At 42.0% G+C, this 23430-nt stretch overlaps 2 protein-coding genes across 3 annotated transcripts in view; one reads left to right on the top strand and one right to left on the bottom strand.

The window, feature by feature from the left end:
• Nucleotides 1–3417: 3417 nt before the first annotated feature.
• On the top strand, nucleotides 3418–7934 carry EFCAB9 (EF-hand calcium binding domain 9). The gene is made up of 4 exons (XM_079964907.1): nucleotides 3418–3598; nucleotides 5060–5208; nucleotides 6507–6683; nucleotides 7555–7934. The coding sequence occupies exons 1-4, from the start codon at nucleotides 3463–3465 to the stop codon at nucleotides 7708–7710; spliced, it is 618 nt and encodes a 205-aa protein (XP_079821033.1). The 5' UTR covers nucleotides 3418–3462; the 3' UTR covers nucleotides 7711–7934.
• A 2551-nt stretch (nucleotides 7935–10485) lies between these two features.
• The window catches only part of UBTD2 (ubiquitin domain containing 2), a 44023-nt gene continuing 31078 nt past the window's right edge, over nucleotides 10486–23430 (bottom strand). For both annotated transcript variants that reach the window (XM_079964887.1, XM_079964886.1), the window contains exon 3: nucleotides 10486–17520. In XM_079964887.1, the coding sequence (XP_079821013.1) occupies nucleotides 17123–17520 (398 nt within the window). In that variant the 3' untranslated portion in view covers nucleotides 10486–17122. The remainder of the gene's footprint in view (nucleotides 17521–23430) is intronic.

Raw genomic sequence — 23430 nt, 5'->3', positions numbered from 1 at the left:
AAGTCATGCCAAATTTACCTTTCAAAAATGTCAAGGAGTAAGTTGGACAGGGTTATAGGAAGCAAATATGAACCAATTACAGCTGTAATCAATGACCATTTGCTGAACCTGTCCTCTGAGGGCCCTGCTCTCTCCTTTGGTTTCTTCTAAGCTCACTTCTGTAGTTTCTGAGGCCTCTGTATGATCTTTCCAGCTTCAAGATTGCCTGATTTACTCTGATGACCTTTGTTACTCTGGCACGTAGCTTGCCACTCCACTATGACCTCACAGAGGCTTAGAGTATCACGTCCCTTTGGCTGCCATTGGCTTAGTACCTCTCAGCTCACAATGGGGTTTTGCAAAGGTCCTATCCGGCAGCTGGACTGATAGGATAATGTTAGAGAAACCTGTTTTGAGATCCATGAACCAGTTTTACTAAATGAAACATATACTTCGACTTAACTGGACCTTGAACAAATATTCTACTAGATCAGTACAGTAGTCTTGGCAGAAACAGACCACTTCTGCTGCTCATACACACTAACAAATGTAAATGAATAGGGACATCTAGAGGAACTGCTTGGAATTACAGAATTTGGAAATGACAGGACTTGCTATGTGGTAAATCTTCACTAGCTTTGCCAGTTGCCATTTTGGCTGTGCATCTTGTGACCCACCAGACTGAATCATCTCCAGCTCGGTGGGAAAAGCTCCTGGTCTGAAACCCCAGAGTTCTGCTTTTCCACCCAGGGGCCACATTCCCTCCTTACCACTCTTCTAGGGGCCAGTTTCTACAACATGCTCATACATCCTCCTCTATTCTCCATCCACGTAAGCAAGAGGCATTCTTAAAGGACGCATTCATGTCTGGCAAAAAACCACCCAATAAGGTGTGAAGCCTAGCAAAAATGTATCATACTCATGATAATAAATGCTGGAAATGTAAGGGAAAAGAAGGAACCTTTTACCACATGTGGTAGACGTGCCCCAAGGTAAAAGACTTCTGGGAAAGGATTTATAATGAACTGGAAAAAAGTGTTGAAAAACACATTTATTAAGAAACCAGAAGCCTTTTTACTTGGTATGGTGGGGGGTGAAATCCCCCAAAAGGATGTTACTTTTTTTCTGTATGCTACAACAGCTGCGAGAATATTATTAGCGAAGAATTGGAAGAAACAAGATTTACCAACTATCGAAGAATGGCAGATGAAGATGATGCACTATATGGAATTTGCCGAACGGACTGGGAGACTCCGGGACCAGAGAGAAGAGACGGTGGAAGAAGATTGGAAGAAGTTTAAAGAATATTTGAAAAAATATGTTAATATTTAAATCTTAGAATAGCTTTGGAAGTGGATATAGGCTGTAGGGTTAGAAGTAGAAGATAGTGTATTTTAAAACAGTATTATTTGTAAGGGATAATATGTAAAGATTTTACAGTGGTGCCTCGCAAGACGAAATTAATCCGTTCCGTGAGTCTCTTCGTCTTGCGGTTTTTTCGTCTTGCGAAGCACGGCTATTAGCGGCTATTAACGGCTTAGTGGCTTAGCGGCTTTAAGAAAAAGGAAACAAACTCGCAAGAACTTGCAATACGTTTTGTCTTGCGAAGCAAGCCCATAGGGAAATTTGTCTTGCGAAGCACCTCAAAAAACAGAAAACTCTTTCGTCTAGCGAGTTTTTTGTCTTGCGAGGCATTCGTCTTGCGGGGCATCACTGTAATGGTAAAAGTAAGTGTGATAAAAAAATGGTTAAAAATTATGATCTATGTAAACTGCTAATGATGAGGTAAAATGAAAATCAGATGGGGGGACTTGGGGAAGCTCACCTAACAATGTTTAGAAAAAATAAGGATAAGACAAGAATTTGTTTGTATTGTTTGTTTTTCTGTTTGTGTTGTTTATTAGTATTATAAAATGAATAAAAAAATTTTGGGGGAAAAATGAGGTGTGAAGCCAGGACACTGAGGGCCATGGCCTGGGGAGAGTACCAACGACAAGGAAGAGAGGCCTAGATAGCAACATTTGACCCCCAGGATTGAGGTTCCTCACTCCAGGTATTGAGTAGATGGTATGGTCTAAATGGACCAAAGGCCTGACTCTCTCTAAGACAGATTTCTAAGCACTGTATCCTGTCAGATATTGAACCCTGTTTTTGCATCTCCAGGAAGAAAGCACAAATAATGATCCAAGCCCTGAGAGCCTGCCATATGTGGCAGGTAGACTGTTCGGCTTGGTGGGTTATAAGTTGTTACTATTCTTTATGTTTTACATTGATGTTGTGGGTTATTGTATGCTGTTAGCTGTAATTCGTGTTTCCTTTTTGGGGGATGAAAAGCAAGATATACATTTTTTAAAAAAGTAATAATTGCAAAAACAAGTAATTTGTGATGTCCTGAGTTACAGCTTCATGATGCCCCATGTAGAAAGATTAACAATGACTGATACCAACAGGGGGCAACCCCACCTTGCCCCTGCAATGAGAGCAGGCAGCTGATAATGTGAGAAAGCCACTTTCAAATCACTGTTAAGCTTCAAACCTCCCTGGGTGGCCTTGAGCAACTCTTTCTCAATTCCTCTGACCTATCTGGGCCATTGTGGGCTAACACACCACTCTAGAGGGCTCTGGGCAAAGGATGATGTTACCCGGAAACGTAAGATGTTCTCATGACATTTCCTTAGAGAAGAAGACCCTTCCAAGTCTACAATATTAAAGGGCAGTCCATGCAAAGTTTACATCAGGTTTGTGGAAAAGACTCAGAGGTGGTCAGGTGAAAAAAAATAAGATGAGGCTCCTGCACCTTTAAGAGCTGTGCAGAGGGAGGAACTGATGCAGGTGTTGCTTGCACTGCTAGTTACACATGCTGAAATTGGCCCTTCTGCCCAATTATTAAAGGTGCAGGAGCCCTGTCTGCTTTTTTCAACTGACCATCCTACTGGGCACATAAGCTATGGAGCCCAAATCTGTGCAGTGCACTTTCTACCCCTATCCGTTTTCTGTTTCTACCTTCACCTTGAATATTGCAATTGCAAGGTGAATATTACCTTCACCTTGAATATTGCAGTTTGATAAAATGCGCAGATCAATGCTTAATCCACGGAGCAGGAGCACGTTCAGCCATTGGACTCCAAATCATCCTAACACCACCAATGGTCAGCGATTATGGGAGCTGTAGTCTGGAGACCCATAGTTTCCACTCCCAGCCTTAATCCAACTGATTTCAATGTGACACCCCCCCCCCCATTTTCTGTGGACTGTTCCAAAAGTATTAATACTTGATCATTTCCAGTTTTTGTCATGTATTGCCCCTGGGTCCCTTATGGCAGAGAGCACCCATTTTGAACATGGTAGAAGGTGGTTTTTTTTTTCTTTTCTCTTTTCATCCTCCTGTTCTGGTTCCAAGGTGGAATTCTTTGACTGTGATGCAGGCGTCACCGTGAATACCTGCCAGCATTCCGCAGGTGAACGGTTTTCATTGTCGGCAAGATGAAGCTGAAACCCAAATGCTTCCTGCACTTTTTGTGTTTGGATAAAATCTACTGCTTGTTATCTGTCAGAAATGCAAGGGCACTGGCGTCCTACTTTCAACTGCTCGATGTTCACAAAAATAATTCTCTGAATGGTAAGTTTCACACAGCAGCTAAAGTTAGGCCACAAAGGTGTGAACTGAAACTCCCAGCATCATTTCACTTTGCCTTTAAGCAGTTGCTGCCCCTCAGATCAGCTAGAAAGAGGGACTTCACGAGCTAATTGATCGGAAGAGGGAGGTAGGGATCAGAGCAGAGTGCATGAACTCTGAAGGATGTCTTCAGAAACGAAGCCTGTGGTTTTTCATTCTTAAGGCGTTTGGCCACAAGCCAGATTATAAAAAGAACCTCCCCAGACTGGACCAAATATCTGGGAGGGTATACTGTTAGCATTGCTGGGTGGGCAAGATACCCTTGGTAAGTTTACACACAAAATGTGGAGGCATAAACTTTCCCTTCGTTGTCCCTAGTATCTGGAATTCAGAGGGCAAAACTAGGTTTAACAGCAGTGGCCCAACATGCAGAATTGGGTCTGACAATAAATTCCTATAACGACAGGGTGTGGTTTGGAGATTTAAGTGTAGGGCGGGTGGCTGTGGAGAACAGAACTCTTTCCTTTGCTTTCCACCTGCTGAAAATATACAGGTTTTCTTTTTTTAAAAAAAACCCTATAGTTTTTTAAAAATCGGAAGAAACCCACACTGGAAGAAAAAAATGGCTTATTAAAAAGCTATTTTGAGCAACAAAGCATGGCTGCAGGAGGGTTCAGCCTCCTGCTGGCATACTGTGATTTGAAGTGTCATTGTTGCATCTAGCTGCTCCTCAATGTTGTAGCTCAGAATTCATCTGCTCATAATCCATTCCTGGGGCAAACGTAGGAGTGGGTGCTTTATGAATATCGCCTCTCCTAACTTATGCTTTGAATATAAGCACAATATGATGAGTATGTGTTTTCAAGTAAAATCATCTTCAATTGATGGCTCTTTAATGAGCATCAGTACTAGTTCTGCGACTACTTTCAGACCTCAGATTGCACTGCCCATACACTTTGAGGATTACGTGAAGCAAATGAAACTGTACATCTCTTTCCAGCTAATGCATGCCAAACATTTTGTGCCAATCAATCCAAAGGGGGAAGCTGATTTCCATGTTGTGGGAACATTTATTGCTAGGGGAGTGTGTTACCAAGATGCTCAGTATAACTGGAACTTTGCACATGCCTTAAGACTGTGTGCATTTTGGCTTTGCTCTTGAGCAATGGGATATGGCCTAAACTGTCCCTGCCCCTCTGCCATATCTATTGCAAGCAGGTGCTCTCATTGAGTCTTAAAGTAATGGAGGCAACCTGCACCAACCACCTTCTTCTGTAGTCTGATTGCCTAAACTTACATTTCCTGGGAAAGTGCTTACTCCTTTCTTGTAGATAAGTCAGTAAAAAGAGGTCTCCTGGTCGCTCTGTTGTGGGGAAACCACATTGTATTCTGAGATGAATATGTAATTAAGGATGTATTTAAGGACATAGTTAAAACACACATTTTTATGTGGATTTCCCCCAGATCTGCAGTTTTACAACTTTCTCCACTATGTAACTGACCTGAGCAAGGCTCAGATCATGCTGGTGTTTGACCTACTGGACTGGGATGGCAAAGGGGAGGTCAACTTTGATGAATTCTACATGTTGGTGTGCATCATAATGTCCCATGAGGTAAAGTTAACTTAGCAATTCCAGGCTGGGCTGGGGTAGGTGAGATGCTTCTGGCAGCAGAAAAGGTAGTAATGTTCAGTACAGTATGTTTTGAATTCTATTTAGCTGAATAGGGGGCATTAAATGTAATATGGAGCCAGAGAGAATACATGCCCACTGAGCACTAAGAAAAAACAAACAAACCTTAGTTCTGGTATCACTAATGTGGTATCCATAGGTGTCACTACACTCCCAGACACCTGCCATGGTGCTTGTCAATGCCCCCTGCAGCTCCCCCCCCCTTTTAAAGTGCATTTGCTTGCCTTGGGGAGGCGTAGCTTGTTCCCACATTTTATTTATTCTTCTGTGAAATGGGTATTTCAAAGTGTCTATGACGGTTTTAGATTTCTATATGTATGCCTGGGCCAGAAAAGATTGTGAGCCCATGCCTTTGTTCATCCTAATGTAGTGTTGGCCAAACTTGGGTCTCCAGCTGTTTTGGGACTACAATTCCCATCATCCCTGACCACTGGTCCTGTTAGCGAGGGATGATGGGAGTTGTAGTCCAAAAACAGCTGGAGGCCCAAGTTTGGCCAACCACTGATCAAGCATGATCATGGTTGAGGAAGCTGGAAATTGTCAGGCCTGCACACTGCTCCCCTTCTCCTTCCCTCGCATCCACCCACCCACCCCACCCTGCCCAGCTTTAATACAAAGATGCTAGTTTGTGTTAAACAGAGGTCTCCATTACATTCAAAAAAGGGAACTCTGATTTAATGGTGGCTTACTAAGCTGGATCAGATTGTGGTTTAAGATCCTGGTTAGTAAACCAATATTTAAATCAGATCTCAGAGCTGAGGGAGGATTAGGATCTCTGCACTGAAGCCAGCACATGAGGAACTGGGGAGAGGGACACACACCAAGAGGAGACACCATACTGTGCAGGATTCTCAATGCATTGCCAGTTCCAAAGTTCCTGGACAACCTCAATTTCATCTTTCATTAAACTGATCTGTGCAAATCTAGTGCTTCAGTTCCTACAGGAACCACTGCATTTTGGAGACTACAAATTCTGTTCTCGTCAGCAAGGTTTATCCTAGTTTCACCATTTGAGACAATGGTCCCATTGCTCTTAATAGTAACCTCAAAGAAAACAAAACACAAAGACCGGAATGTGCAAATGAGGAATGTTAAAAAGTCATGTCCCCCTCCCCATAACATCAGAGTAACATACATGCCAATGCTTGGGTTTTATACTGCTGGAATTATTTTTAATAAAGAAACTTAATTTCTACTCTGACTTCTCTTTCTTGCATCAGAACCACCTTGAAAAGCAGTTCATGTATCGTCATTGTCATCCAGTTTTTGAGCTGCTGGACATTGATGGAGGGCACACAGTCGGCCCAGCAGAGTTCCAATCCACTCGCTTCCTCTTTAATATTAAAAAGACTGAGCTGAGTCAAATATTCAAGGACTTTGACATCTCTGGTGATGAGGTAAACATTGTGTGTGTCTGTTAGGTGAGAGTGAGAGAACAAATGCATGGGGATATGTGGGTTCAGGGGCGCAGCCAAGCGGGGCAGGGAGGGGCAGTGAAACAATAAAAATACTTAACTGACCAATCACATCAGTTCTTCCCCCCTAACAAAAGTCCTGCCCCCCCAAAAAATACTGGCTATACCCATGTGTGGGTCCCTCCCCTCCCCACCTATATTGCCCCATCTTAATAAGTCTTTGACTTTCATTAGGCTGAAGAAGCCTCATCTAAGACTGCAACAACACGCACTACTGTTCTCTGTGATGTCATGTGATTGACAGGTGGGTGGTAGTCCTGCCCACCTGACAAACTTGGCATGATGGGATTTTTTTTTAATTAAAAACATCCAGTCGCCAGCCACATCCAGTCCCACACCCCCATTTTATAACCCCATTCAGAAGTCCATGGTAGGATTAATTTATGTTCACAAGAATACCATGCACAATCCTGAGCTCCCTTTTATCAACTTGGCAGCTCCTCATGAAGCTGCTGGTTCCTCTGTGTGCAGGAACCATACCACACACATGAAAGGCATGCTAGCCTTAGACTTGCTTACCCATCTAAAATTCAGATTTAATTATAGCAGACATTACAGAAACACATGTAAGAAATTCCACTTGTCCATTTGATAATGCAGGCCATAATGCCTACAAAAAAATTATTGACTAGAGAGATCTGAGGTTTACCTTCAAGACCACCTCAGAAGGGCAGAGAGAAGACTTAAAGGGAAGGATGGAAAACGCCACGTTCCTCCCATAGAATACTTGCTTATGAACTAGCCATTAATATTTCACTAAACTGCAATATTACCTTTTCCCTTCCATCACCAGCAACTGAACTACAAGGAGTTCAGGATGTTCACTATCTTCTGCATTGACAGACAACAGAGGAAGGCAAGGGAGAAACTGAGGAAGCAGATAGCTAAGGCTGAAGCTGCAGCGGCAGAAGCAGAATCATTATCTGAATTTTCTTTCAGTGACCTTTAATTACATATGGAAGAAAAGAGTGTTGTTTCCCCGGCAGCCAGAAATTTAAAAAACGAAACAACCCATCTCCACACCACATGAAGCAGAACACACGATAAACACTCATTAAAAACAATTTGCGGGCTGTTTACGAAGATCAGAAGAGACCAGTGAGAATAAAATGTGTGTTGGGCTATATAAACACAATAACTTTCTAAATAAATAAAGGTTAGTTTTTCAAAAAAGAGCCATCCATGCTAGATTGTTTCCTCCCACACTGACTTTCCCCCCTCCTCTTTCTGCTCTCCACCCCAACAGCCTGCTCTGGAGGATAGAGGGAACTCTCCAAAACATGGCATTGGCGGAGGTGGGGGTGGGGGTGGGTTGGCGGCAGCGGAAGAGAATAAATCCCATTGTGTAGTCAGACGTCCTTCCGCTAATGGGACAATTCCATTGACAAAAACCCCAAGTGAGAATCTGTAGCCATCTCTCTCTCCCCCTCTCCTGCCACAAATGCACACCCTGCTTTTTTCAATGCAGCACTAGGAGGAATGTTCTATCAGTGCAGGGATTTATCTGGGCACAATAGAACATTTCCCTCCTCTCCTCTCCTCCCCCCAAACTGTTCTGTGGAGTTTCCCCAACCCTCTAGAACAATTTTGGAGAAGGTGCAGGATATGCATGGGGAGTGGGAAATTCCCACTGCGCTAGTACAAACATTTAGCTGAATATTGTCCATTACTCTATTGTAATACATTGGTATGATGCAAGAGTTTAAAGTGTCACCTACAGACAAAGTTGTAAACCCAAGAGCTCTTAAGGGAGTTTAAAAACAGCAGCAGAATATAACCAAGAAGGGTTTTGCAGAGTAGCCACACTTCTCAGACAGCAGTGGGACCCAAGGAAGAGCACTCGATGCAGAACTAAGGTTGAACCATGGACTGCATAACAGCATCATGATTATCAGCAGTGGGGTTTTCCTTTTTCACAGCAGTCACACACTAAGTCCACATCTTCATTGAGCTATCCACTACTACCTCAAGGTCTTGTTCAGTCACGGCCAGTTCAGACCCTCAGGGCTTGCCAAATACCTGGGAAAACAAAAATGTCATTGCCGAAGCAATTGCAGGCAGGCTTCCCTGGGTAAAATGTGTGGCTACTACAAAAGGCCTTTTCTCGCGTTGCCATCCTTTAGACCTTCCTTGAACGTAGAATGACAGAAAGAGCTTCAGATGATGATCTTAAGGGTTGGGCAAGTTTGAGGTCTTTTAGGTAGAGTGGTGATCAAAACAATCAGATATCTGGGCACCACAAGAACATCATTTCAGAGGACATCCCCCAGACCATGAGAATGCAGGGAGGGACAAGGAAATGTTTTACCCTACAAGATGTTCATTTAGATCAATGGAAATAACAACTACTTTGTATTAAGGTTAGAAAAGTGGAAACCCCTCCCCTCCCACATTCAGATAACTTGCAGTTTGAAAGAAAGCATAACCTGTGCGGCAAAAATTAAAAGGAAATAGAGAAGCACCAAATTCTGAAGGGGTCACTGCAGTGTAAGGTGTCCTGCCAAAGGCTACTTCGTGAATGAATGGCTGCAGCAAGGTGTAAACCAGGATCTTCCAATCCTGTACTCTCAGTTGTCATGCTATACCTGCCTAAATTCTACTCTTCCCAGAGATGAAGAGATATCAGCAAAATAATCACCATCTCTGGTTGTCAAGATTTAACCTCCGGGTTTTTCTCAAAGGAAGTTAGTGTCTTTTTGCGTGCTTTCTCTCCCTCCCCACCTCCCTAAGGGGTCCTGAATTTAAGGCAATTATCTAGGTATTACCATGGCTATAATTTTAATATATTCAGCAGATCATTCGAACTTCCTAACAAGGATGATTCAAATCAGATTGACTGGTTTGGATCAAATTTATGCTAAGCCATATTTAGTTTATGCTCACATGCATGGCTAGCTGTTTTAGAAATTAAAAACTAAACCCAGAATGATATAAAGGGTTAATTGCTGGCCTGTGATTGAATTGCCAGTGACTGCCATTACTAAGATCTCTGTAGAAAGCCTTGTATTTTGCTAGCTGGGTATACTAAAGCATTTCTGTAATCATACAGACCGTTCACTGACCTAAGGACTCCAATAAGACAGAAGAGACACAAGAGGCATTTTGCAGCTATGTTGGGTTAAGAGAAAAAGGACACAGAGTTTGTATTTTAAGGCAAGGCATCTCCAGTACCAATTTTATTTTTAAAAGCCAAATAATAATAATAATAATAACCAGGTTTTCTTGTTGTTTTTCCTTTCTGTTTAATACATAGAGTACTATACAGCATATTCCTGACTTTTAGGAAATCATGATGCTACACTGATTTACTTCATTTAATTGGTCAAAAAAGAACCTATTTGTGCTTTGCTATAGAATTTTAAAGGTGTGCGCATACTACTGCAATGTCAGCACAACATAGGTACAGTATAAATATATAGTGCACCTTGAAAAGGCTAACCCAAATGTTAACTGCATTTCCAGACATTTCACCTTTGGGCTGAAGGAGACTGTAAGAAAAGTTTCACACATCCTGCATGTACAAAGCTAAAAGATTTAGTTTTATAAAAGTTGCACGGAGGAGGGGTGGGGAAGTGCCACATCATAGGAATTCCCCTAATCAGACTTCCCTTTTTAGCTACTGAAAACTGTGTTTCTCTGTATTGGTACCCAACTGCCAACCACCTATGTAACACGAATGCTTCTTTTGATACATGGCACAGAACAAACACTGTACAAAAAAAGATTTACCAGAAAAGAGAAGATTTTTATTCAAGAAATACAAATTGATGGTACCAGCCATCTTTGGAAGCCACTACCAAGAGGCAAATAGGACATTTAAATCCAAGTAATTTGCTCATAACACATTAGAGAAGAATGTCTTTACACACCTCCAGCTGCCTAGTACACAATTTCAGGCATTGCTCAAAAGGCGATCTCCAGTTTCTAGACGTTCCCAGGACATGGAGAGGAGAGGCACTGGTAAGACCCTTGACAGAAGACCATTTCACTGTTTTTGAGTTTAAGACCCAGCAAATTGTTAAAAAAAATAAATCAAAAAATCCTTTCCCATCTTTGGCTAGATTCAATTGCCAGAAAAAGGGGGATTAAAAGTGTCAGGTGAATTTTAAATATTCATAATGAAAACGACCATGCTTGCATTTTTTTTTTTAATTGACAACGTGGTTCTGATCCAGAGATAATTAGCACAATATTGAGAAGTATCTAATACATAGTGTCCTCAGCTGAAGGACATGAGTCTATTTCATCACAGACTGCCATTCAGGGCAATGGAGTTCCAACCTCCTTAGGAAACCAACCGTATTTAAGCAAACAAAAACCAAACCATTAAGCCACCTTCATACTTTTAGCACTTAAATAAGCTTGCTGGCATGCATCACAGTGCACTCCTCTTTCAAAAGGGGAGTCACAGCCCTGGATTTAAGGCTTCCTATAAATGGGACCAGAGTCTACATAGAAAGAAAAGCGAAGAGACAGGAAGGAAATAAAAATAAACTGCTGAATTAAATTAAGAATACTTCTTGGACACAGAGATATTTTTAAACCAGCTACACTAGTCTTGGATACATGGCTATTAGGCAAAAGAATCAGTAATGTCACAAGTGTTGCATTTTCATATTTTCCTGCTTTAGAATACAAGATGTTGAAAAGGCAAGTTTGCCTCTAAATTCAGTTCTACAACTCCCATATATTGTATTTCTTTACACCATTTACATACTGTTGAGTACAAATTGTGTGTGTGTTGTTGTTTTTTAAAAAAACAACACTCAGGAAAACGGTTGTCAGAGAAGTAAACTGAAAATGGAATATTATTGCAGACAGCTGAAGAAATGCACCCCCCAAAAGCTCCATATAATCTTAAGCAAAAACAACCTAGGCAGGGACAATCATGTAAAGACCAAAGGAACTGCTGTTAGAAAACCATACAGTTTTAGACATCCGATATGCATAACTAACACTCTGAGACAAATTAAGAGATATGTCAATGACTGCAATCCTAAAATGATTTTCAAAAACAGCACAAAATTGCATTAACCTACCAGATATGATTTTGTTATATTTTCTCCCTAAGGAGCAATGCACTAAACATGAAGGCCCATTTACCCATCTTGCGAGCGACACTTAAAATCTTGTTTTATCAAAACACATTGTGCCACAGCTGAATATATTGCTCTCATCGCATCAATCTGAATCCTGATTATTTTTGTAAAATGAATAATGAAACTACAGTATTGAAAAAAGAGGTATTATCTTTGTCCATCAAAATCCTCTCAAAACCCAGTTTATTACACTGCAATTTCACACTACACCGTTTCCCAAATACCTCCTTAGTCTCTCTAAAGTTTAGAGATCAAGAGAATTACAACCATGGCTTTTAATGTGATCATTTTCTTAATCTCGTTGTCTCGTGGTAGAATTTTGTGTAATGCCAATGCAACTAATGTACTAAGCCAACGCTCTAGTCACATGTTTTGTTTTCAGAATAGGATGGAGCACAGTAAGCAGTATGTGTCTCCTATGCATTCATTCTCCCCGCAACCCGCTTTTTTACATAATGCAGTATCAACAGCGCTACTGTCCTTTTGCCTTTCAAGCTCATCCAAGACAGATTACGGAGAGTCCATTACTTCTGGGTCATGTACTAGTGACACGTCTGCAATAACAAGCATGAAAACCAAAGCTCTGTGCTAAACAAACCTGCCACCACCATATGTCTGTAGATATAATTCACTAGCAAAGGGGAGAAGGTAAATCAGAAATGGCGTATAAATGTGTTACACTGTAAAGAACAATATTGTAACTGTTTGCCTGTTTGCCCTTGGTAGCTCTATGCCAAGTGTTCTGTCTTTAGAATGTATGTGAGTGTGTGCATGTATGTCTGCAGAAGAGGCAAAGCTTCGACTCCAACGATAGGAAGGAGCTGGCATAGGCCAGAAGCCAATCTGCATGCTGATAAAACATTAAATGCATGCAACAGTGCTTACTTGAATTAGTCTTCTGTTAAAAGTAATAAATGAAATTGCTCGGCCTTGGAGATTAAAAACAATGAAAATCCAGTTGCCTCGCTTATTCTAACTGCTGGGTGAAGGTGAACAACATTAGGTGAAAGGGATATGCCTGACTTATAATCAAGTTTCCCCTAAAAAACCCAGTTTTCTAGAGCAGGAAAGAGTAAGAGTAAGCAAGAAACTAAGACTCCTACTTGGTTAACAGATGCATGCAATTTCCACTCATAGTAAAAACTATTCACGATACCTGAGGAGTTACTTTTGTTTAGAGCTTGAGAGGTGGTTAAGTCACCACTATGCTTATGAAAGACAAGCAATCCTTGAGTGCCTGCCATCAGTACAAAAGGGAGGTATATTGATTTACTGTGCACATATGTGCGTGCACAAGTTCCAATATGGTCCTTCATCACAGTTTGGAGGAATTTCACTACCATTCCAACTGTAGGGATAATGACCTTTTCCTTTCCAGCTGTTTCATTCTAACTGCTGAAGTGGGAGTGCAGCTCCCATTTTTCAGTGCAGCATCATCTGGAAATTTACACGTCATCAGCTTAAAAAGTGTCAAGCACATGTTTTTATTTCTTCACACACATGCGCGCACACACCGATGTGAAAATGTTTGTCGGAGAAGGTGACTGCATTTTTAAAGAACTGTAGAGCTGCATTCATGGAAGCCAACTTGTGGCAGAGGTAAGTGGAGCTACTCCAACACCCTCTTGTAACTTGTTCCCTAAGAGCATTCTACAGTCGGGGACTCATATTCTTTGCCAAATACATGCTGAATACCTGAATGCATGTTGGAAACCTATCTTCATCAAGCATGGCCAGTGCCATGGGTCAGCATCCTTAAGCAGCTGTCATGTGCCCATCATTATCACCTGACGCACAACACTGGCCACTGAAGAACAGCAGAAACCATAACTGATGCCCTCCCCCTTTGTCAAAGATGACTGGCAAACCTCCACCCGCCACACAGATAAGCAAGTGGCAATAGTGGCTGAGAACAGCAGTGACTGTTGCTTGCTCATTTGCTCTGTCAATGACAGCAAGGAGCAGCTACTACTGCCTTCCTCCAGGGCATCAGAAGTATGAGAAGTGGCCCACTGGAAGGCATCTGGCTGAGTGAGCCTCACATCACAAACCTGGAGCTGGCCCAGCCATCAAGCAACATGGCTTGAAAACATTTCAAGTAATCCTGAACACATTGCGAAAAGGGCAGAAGTAGTCACAGAAGTTATCAGCCTATTTTTAGCTCAATTCAATTTTAATATCTATAAATTATTTTTATCCGTTTAACTTGGGAAAAATGAGACTACTAGACACATACTTTTATTTTGCAAGGTGTACTCTTTCTGATATGTAATGGCTGTGGTGTGCACCAAATAAGTTTATTACTTGGAAATTACAAAGAAGCTAACTGGTACCAACTAAATGGATCAACACCTGGGATGCCTCTCCAAAAATCAGCATTTAGAGTTTTTATGCAGCAGTCTAGCATTCCTTTTCACTTCAGTACATGTGGAATGACTTCAAAAAGAGTCACAATGACATTAGATTTTGCCTTAAATATTTTAGCTTTTTAGTCAATTGTTTAGCATGCACCCTTTGTGACAAATGAAGGATCTGCATCCTTCTGAACTTCTATAATATAAGTGTTTGCTCCTAATATTAGCACAAGTGAACATGGTATCTGAGAAAGTGGGGGAACTTAACAAATCCCTAGAAGACAGATACCCTTTTGCTGTATGCTGCTGCCATCTGGCCAAAACTACATTGAAAGACCCTGCAGTATTCGACTGTGCCCAGAAGAATGCTGTGGTTGTGACACACAATGATACATTCATATGGCAAGTGGTTCCAAGTCTGAACTGATTTCCAAAAAGAGAAACCTCCTTTGAGAAACTTTGCAACCTACCCTACACTGAAAATGCGATATAATTTTAAATGTTTATGTTTCATTGTTCTAGTTTCTAGTTATCACAGCAAGATAACCCGAGTAAGGCTAGGTTAGTTATAGGACACTTAAGTATTGTAGCTCTCCTCACTGCAGGGAGGAAGAGGTTCACCTAGATTGTTCCCTCAGTGGACCAAAAACATGCCTTTTCACAGATAAAAATAACTGTAAAGTAGATTCAGTGCTTAGCAAGAAGAATATTAATGAGTTCTGTTTGAAAAATGATTAATAATAGTGGTGCTAACAGGAACATGACCACACCAAAAGAACAGAACTAATGATCAAGTATACATGTAATATTAAGCTGCACCATAGCTTAGTGCAAACAAGCAGGCTCCCCCAGAGAAAATCACTGTCACTTTGCTCCCCTTCCAGTCCTGCTGCTGCACTGCTGTGAGCTAAGCTATGGCTTGGCTGAGCATTCTGTCTGAACCCAAGTTCATGGTTTCTCTTGCTCCAGATAAACCGCAAGCTGTAACCAAGGGGAGGAGGAGAAAAGCAGCCACATCTTTTCTCTGGGAACCATTTGCTCTTTTTCCGACAAGCCCATGGTTTGGCTTCATGTCATGTGTGAACCAGGTCAGGGACAACAAAAAGCACAGAGAATCTAAAGAAAATAGTTATGTATACTTCTTTTCAAAAGATGCACATTGCTAGGACTGATTACTCAACAGAATTTAACTGGACTGCTATCAATCTTGCCCAAAGCCCTCTTAAAAGGATATGCCTCCTACTCTAAAGAATGGCTTGCTTTCACATTCTGAAGGGAAAATGCTGTGTGATATTGCTAAGGTTACTGTGATGTTTCAGATAAATCTGACAAGTAGAAAAAGTGGCCCATCAATCTGACATACATGCACTGCATATACACTGTCATATGCATGAGTGTGGATAAGAGTAACTGAAACCATGGCAGGGAAGATAAAGAATGGTTGAAATATGCACACTGCTTTTCACAAACCAACTCAATCCACTTCTTTCTGTAAGCTACCCATCACCAGCAAGATACAAAAGTATTTAGGTCAGGAGAAACTAAGCTGTGGCCCTCCAGATGCTGCTGGACTCCAACCCCCATCATGCCTGATCGTTGGCCATGTTGACTGGGGCTGATTGGGACTGGGATCCTACAATTTCTGGAGGCCCACTGGTAAGCCACCCCTTAAGGATTTGTGGAATAGTAATACAAATATTAAGGATTTGTGGAATAGTAATACAAATATTCTTGCAATATACAACTCCCCCCAAAATATTGAAAGATCTAATGGTGTAAAGGAAAGATCAGATGATTTAACAATCTACAATATCTTCCTCATTTTCAATCATTATTCCCATCTCTTCTCCCAAGGGTCAAGTGTGTGTGTGTGATCACTTAGCAGAATAAGATGATGCATCTGAGTCCCAGTTATGCCAAGCAACATAAAGATCAGTGGGGAGATATATGATACTGTCAAGCAAGTTGCACACCCTTACCTTACAGAAGCGTATGACAGGGCTTCCTGTGCTTTTCTTCTGTAGTATGTTAATAGCTATTGCTGTGAATAAAGGGGGTTTAAAATCACTATATTGGGCCTAAACATTATCGGCTAACATACTAAGTGAAATAAGTCCTGTGCCTTCTTTTGTTTTTGTTTCTCAGGCTGGTGAACCTAAAATAATAAGCTTTTTAACTAGATACAGAAGTATACGGTAACTGCAATTCCATGTAACATTATATATTTGCTAAACAATAGCCTAATTTTTCAGAGAGCAATATTTAGCACATACTGAAGCAGCAATGGCAAATCACTATTGTTTGCTATTTCAGTATATACCAAAAACCTTTATTTGGGATCATCTATACTAATCAGATTGAACCTGATAGTCTGTCCCAGAATCCTTCACCATCCCATTTAAATATTAGCCTTGTTGAGCTAATGTGAAACTAGAATAGACACAATTCCTACAATTATCACAGCATACTAGATTTACCAGAGCAGCTACACTGATTGGCTGAACTGTAAGTGATGCTGATTTCACAAAATACTTCAGTTTGGTTTAATCCTTTTAAAAGTGCCTTTCCCTTTTATGGATCAGTACTTCACTTATAGTTCAAACCACTTTTTCAGCATCATCCTCTGTAAACTTCAGGATCTCTTTCACACACGTTCCAGATTTACTTTGTTAAGAACGTCTTACTGGGGTGTCAAGAATTCCTAAATTGGGCAAAGTCTCCAGGGGCAGTTTAGGAACGTGTGTGTGCTTGCATGTGTGTGTGTTTCCCCCCTAAAGCTCCATCACAGATGGAATTTTTGCTGGTCATTGTTTAGAACCAACCCACTAGTCGGAGAGAACAAAAATAGTGAAAAAGTTCCCACGTGGTAAGAAGAGCAGAAAAGGAAAAGAGAAACATACAGGCAAAGTCAGTTCTCCACCGGGGTGGGGTTTGTTAAGGGCTGGCTCACAATGACTTGCACCACATAGTCCCTTGGTATTTTCAACTCCTCCAGTTTCATTTTGTCTGCCAGGGGCCTGCCTGAAAAAAACCACCGCTGGCTGCTGGGCTCCACACCCTCTGCTGTGTGCAGTCTTCTCTTCATGTGATAGACAGTGTCCATACTGCGGACCACAAGTTTGAGGTCTTTGCCTGTTGAGAGGCGTAAACGAAGCTGACATTCATGACCCGAGTTAGGTGGTGGATCGGGAATATCCAGAGTCTCTAAATCCCCCTTCTCTTCTATCATGTTGATGGGCGGGGCCAGGCAGTAGACAGGAAGCTGGTATCGGTTTCCCAGTTCGTCATAGCACTCGGTAAGAGCACCTTCAGAAGAGATGAAAAAGAAACAGGGTTAAGTGACAAAGTTTTAAATAAAATCAAAATTACACTCCTTGAGATGTTCTTTGATTTTAGTACTGTTTATGCTTAAACTGGGGACGCAGGTGGCGCTGTGGGTTAAAGCCTCAGCGCCTAGGGCTTGCCGATCGAAAGGTCGGCGGTTCGAATCCCTGCGGCGGGGTGCGCTCTCGCTGCTCGGTCCCAGCGCCTGCCAACCTAGCAGTTCGAAAGCACCTCCGGGTGCAAGTAGATAAATAGGGACCGCTTACCAGCGGGAAGGTAAACGGCGTTTCCGTGTGCGGCTCTGGCTCTGGCTCTGGCTCTGGCCAGAGCAGCGATGTCACGCTGGCCACGTGACCCGGAAGTGTCTCCAGACAGCGCTGGCCCCTGGCCTCTTAAGTGAGATGGGCGCACAACCCCAGAGTCTGTCAAGACTGGCCCGTACGGGCAGGGGTACCTTTACCTTTACCTTTATGCTTAAACTCCTGAACAATGTGTGATGACCACCTCCTTCCCCCAGCTGTAGAGGTTTAAGCATTATTACTGAGAAGCTATACCACACTGAGTGCTTTTTCCTCCTTGTGAATATTGATTTTTTATATATATAAAAAAGTTCAAAAATGAAATACAGATGAAACTTACTAACCCAACAAGTTATAAAGGAATTAAAAAACATTTCACTTTCTTACCTATGTTTTTCTGCATAAAGGATGCAAGAAAAATTTGGGCTTATGCTACAATTTTATCTTAGGCTCTGAATAGAAAATGGTAGTTTGGGATATTTATGTTTTCTTATTGAGTCATGTAAGAGTTTATGCCATTAAAAGAATGTTCAGAGGAGAGCTAAAAAGGCAAATAGCTATGTACAATAGTAAAAGCATGTAAAGACAGATTAAAAACAAGCAGATAAATATCTAGATGGCTTCCCATATGCATTAGAACCTTGAAATGTTCACATTTCTAATTCTAATTAACATCTAACAAGCCAACATTTCCTATTCTATGAAAGTCCACAGCACAGGCAAGTGCAGGAGGTGTGCTAGGTGTGCCCAGGCATACCCTAATGTTTTTTTAAAAATGGGGAACAAGGGAAGCAGAGAGAGAGAGATATAAGTACAGTGGTACCTCAGGTTACAGATGCTTCAGGTTACATACACTTCAGGTTACAGACTCCACTAACCCAGAAATAGTACCTCCGGTTAAGAACTTTGCTTCAGGATGAGAACAGAAATCGCGCAGCAGCGACGTGGCAGCGGGAGGCCCCATTAGCTAAAGTGGTGCTTCAGGTTAAGAACAGTTTCAGGTTAAGAACAGACCTCCAGAACGAATTAAGTTCTTAACCCGAGGTACCACAGTAGAATAAAAAGGCTGGAAAGGATCTGCAATTTCTGCCTGCAACTGTTTCTGGAAACAGCAGTGGGGTGACTGGCACAAGTGGTGGCAGTAAAGGAAGAAGAACTCCCCCCCTCTGCAGGCAGAAGCTGCAGATCTATTCCAGTCTTTTTCTTTTGTATACATCCATCTCTTCCCCATGGCCCTGCCTGCATCCAAGCTTTCCTGGCCACCTTTTGTGGAGATAATATCTGTGGGGGTGAAGAGCTACTTTTGTGATACACAAACAAAGAGGATGCCCTCAGCCATCCAGATCTGCCCAAAACCTGTCCAGCTCAGCACAGGTCTTTTTCTCCACTGGAACAATCTGTTTTGGTTTTTTTGGCTACTTGTGTTGCACTTGTTTTGTTAGATTTTTATTTCTGTATTGCCTCCTTGCCTTATCATTCCCTTCTCTTCTTTCTTTACTGAAATAATCAAATAATAATAATTGAATGCACACCCTAAAGAATGCGCTGTGGTTGCCTATGGCCCACAGGCAAAGTCCACAGCAATCCAGGGTGGGCGGGGGAAGAGAGGACTGAAGGCAGAAGAACTGTCAAACCCAATGCCTTGGCTGGACTTCTGTTGGCAGGGTAGAAGGGAGTATTTTTCCTTTTTGGGTGTGTCTTTTGTTGGCTTTTAGGGGACGCAGGTGGCGCTGTGGGTTAAAGCCTCAGCGCCTAGGGCTTGCCAATCGAAAGGTCGGCGGTTCGAATCCCTGCGGCGGGGTGCGCTCCCGCTGCTCGGTCCCAGCGCCTGCCAACCTAGCAGTTCGAAAGCACCTCCGGGTGCAAGTAGATAAATAGGGACCGCTTACCAGCGGGAAGGTAAACGGCGTTTCCGTGTGCGGCTCTGGCTCGCCAGAGCAGCGATGTCACGCTGGCCACGTGACCCGGAAGTGTCTCCGGACAGCGCTGGCCCCTGGCCTCTTAAGTGAGATGGGCGCACAACCCCAGAGTCTGTCAAGACTGGCCCGTACGGGCAGGGGTACCTTTACCTTTACCTTTTTTTGTTGGCTTTAAAAAAAAGACCTCCCTTCCCATTGGCCACAATGGAAAGGAAATCAGTACACCAGCTGGCAGCTCTTGGCGGGTTTGGGGTGGTGTTTGAAGGAACAGGAGGACTTGGCACACAGCAGATTGTTTTTGCCATCTCTATTTTGCCTCCTCTGCCACCAGAGCATTGATGGCGAAGGACAACCGCAGATATTACCATAGCTGCAATGAAAAGGTTTCCATGGGTAGACCTGCTGCTCTTCCTATGTACCCTCCTCCTCTCTGTGTTCAGATATGTAAAATCCTCTGGCCCTGCCAGGAACCTAACACCTGTTTCAGCATTCACAAGGTCAGGGTTTGCGTCATGCCTTCCACTCACTGTGTGAGGAACAAGGAAGAGAGTGGACAGTTTCACCACAGGCAGAATAATGGCAGCCAAGCGAGGAAATTATACAAATCTGCATATTCCAGTTTCTTGAACCAGTTAATTTCATTTCTTACAATTCTTTGCATGAGTATATGAAAAGGGATGCATATAGTAATCTGAGCTGTTGATACACAAGAATCTATAAACTAGAGAAAAGCGTACTCATGCTTTAATCCTCCTAACCACATTACTGCATTACTATCCACTCTCTGATTCACCAGGGCTGAGCTCTAATATATTAGCAGAGCAGCTTTCATGGGCAAAAAGCATTGCAGCTGGATACAAAACAATGATAACAAAGTATCATTGCACTATTCAGCTTTGCAATTCTCTAAAATTATCTGCCATACTTATACACATTTCTCAAAAGGCATTTCAATAATTTCCATGGAAGCAGTTTGCTATTTACATTTGGAGGTCAAAATATTATTGCCCTTTAAAGCAAGTATCTAAGAATGCACATAATTTTCTGCCTGAGCTGCTTAGCAAAACAGCAATAGAATTTGATGAATTGTGGAAGCTGGGCACTTTAGTTTTAAAGAAACAGGGACAGACATTATTAAGACTTGGCTTGAAGGCACAAGAGCTAAAGTGACCAGCTGTAAAAACCAGTCAGTGACAGGATATGAAGGAAATACTGGATAGTTCTTACCAGTGAGGAGCAAGGAGCAGCACTGAAAGTGGAGAGTCAACCCTCCCCCCCCCAGCTTTGTGAGCAATGTTCCATTTAAAAAACCCCTACTAAGATAATGTGTGCCTCTTTCTTGCTTCTAATTCAATTCTGAAACACATTTTAAATGGGCTGAGCAGATAAGAGATGTTGTGGAAGTTGCAATGATGTTTAAAAATAATCCTTGAATACTGGGGAGCATCAATCACAAACTGAGGCTGGTACACTTCACATTTTGCCTGCTTCTTGTCTGAATGACAAAGCCATTAAAAAGAACTTTACTTTCTTCATAGCTATGGCCGAGAACATTCTTTGATGTTCCTGCTTTGGCAGCAGTCAAAAGAGAACTGAGCAGGAAGACATTCATCTGCCTCTTGAGCAACGTTTGAAACTCTCATTGTTCTAAGTGCGTTTTGTGACGGGGAATTTCATTAAGGCAAGCAGTTTCTGAGCTCTGGGTGCAGTACTGAGCCGAAGATTTCAGATTAAAACTGCCACGGCTGGAAGAAAAGGAGGACCCTTTTCTGCCTCCCCACTTCCAGCCACTCTCTTAAGACTTGAGAAGGGACCCTTATAAGAATATTAGGGCGGGCGGGCAGGGGAAGTATGGCTTTGGTTTTTTTTGCAGTCTTCAGATGAGGACTAGACCAAGTGAAAAATAAACATAAGATACTAGCTGCGATTCACTGATTTTCAGGTTAGTATTCTTGTTATAAAGAAAGCGCGCCAAGACACTCCACTGTGGTGCCCACAACCTAGGTTTAAGGTGCCATTAGCTCCTAGCTTTCATATCTCTGTTTCTAACACAGCTCTCGATACAGACATCTACTTTGGGGGCTTCTCCCTAAAGGGGAGCAGCTTGAATCTTGTGCCATTTTAGATCCAGACATTTCTAAGTTGTTACTCCAACACAAGTGTAAATCTTGTGTGTGGCTTCACAAGACCACAAAAAACTGCCTAATTTTACATATTCAAATGAACATTAACTACTCTCAGGAGAATTTAAGAACAAACGTCAACGTATTACAGGAAATATAGGGCAGTATTCAACATAACAGTTATGCTAGCACAATGGTTTTAAGCTACACAACTTAACTTGCCTCTCCTCTGCCCCAAATATGTGTCAACAGACACTGACGCATCACTCATAGAAAAAAGCTCTTTGCCTATCTTCTCTTATGCATGGCATGGAAAAAATAGTTAGATAAAAAGCCTTTTCTTCCTCTTTCATAACAGTAGACCTCAACAAGAACCCTCCGCCAGCATATGAATCAATTTGGCTAACTTGACGCAACAGCCCCCACCCCCATGCAAACAAAACTCACTGCAGTCAATTGAAGGCAACCAACCAAGCCCTGCCCCCCCCCTTCTCTCAACACCAGTGAAAACTAATAAATGAATACGGTGATGATGACACCTTGCACATATACTATGTAAAAGAATGAAAGTTTACTACCCCCTTCTCTCCCTCTACCTCTCTTCTCCCCCAACCTTATACTGTATACAGCATTAAAGTCTCACATCAAATATAACTGATCCATAGAAAGGACTTTATGATCTGAAAACAGAGACGATGTATGTACTTTTGTAACCCCAGAAAATCTTTCATTAAAACAATAAAAAATAACAGTAGAACTCATGGACATCCAATGAAGCTGAATGTTGGAAGCATGCCTTCAGTCCTGATATCCAATGAAATGTGGGCATGTATATGGGGACATGTTTCATATAGCAGAGGCTAAGTACAAATAGGAACTAAGTAGGAAGAGCAAGCAGCCTTGTCTTGTGGATTTTTGAGAGTGGGTACACTGGCACTTGCAGACACCATGCTGGCAATCCCTGAGTTAAGAGCTAGCTCTTGGAAACAGCAAATCTGTTGAAGGTATACAATCTAACACTCATATATTGCTATTTGTGTGCAACAACAGTACAGAATGAAAGCTGCCCCCAATTCAATTAGTAGCAGTTGAAGCTGGATTTCTATAATGTTGGAGGGAGATAGGGGAGGGAAAGAGGTCTGCAGTATGCTAAATAGTTCTTCGCCATATTTTTCATTCTAGCTGTCATGCTCACAAACATGATTATATTGAATTCTAACCACCATCCTCATTAAGGTTTGTTTGTGCAAATGTGGCACTCAGAATGAAGACCCTAGAGCACATTTTTAAAAGGACAAAACCAACGAGTAAACAAGCAGAAATTCAAGAAAGCACTAGCAACATCCCTCATTAAGCTAGCTTCAAACAAAACCTATATGAATATCACTGACTGTTTCAGTAAACTGGGCATTCATACCATTTGTTTTATTCTCATAGTAACTTTCTTTAAAATTGTGACAGCTAAAGGAAACAGCAAGTACTAAATAGGAGCATTAACTAATCTCAAAGTATTGCAAAGATGCATCATCTTTCTCTCTGGAGCCCACATTA

This window comes from Podarcis cretensis, assembly GCF_951804945.1.
Source record: "Podarcis cretensis genome assembly, chromosome: 2".
Taxonomy (NCBI): Eukaryota; Metazoa; Chordata; class Lepidosauria; order Squamata; family Lacertidae; genus Podarcis; species Podarcis cretensis.
Note: the sequence above shows the minus strand (reverse complement) of the source record. Positions and strands in the feature narration are given on the sequence as shown.

Excerpts from the sequence above, each read along its gene's own strand:
- EFCAB9 (XM_079964907.1), top strand. The coding sequence starts at position 3,463 with ATGAAGCTGAAACCCAAATGCTTCCTGCACTTTTTGTGTTTGGATAAA. Across the intron at positions 3,599-5,059 it reads CAAAAATAATTCTCTGAATG|ATCTGCAGTTTTACAACTTT; the intron begins GTAAGTTTCACA and ends GATTTCCCCCAG. Across the intron at positions 6,684-7,554 it reads TTGACATCTCTGGTGATGAG|CAACTGAACTACAAGGAGTT; the intron begins GTAAACATTGTG and ends TTCCATCACCAG.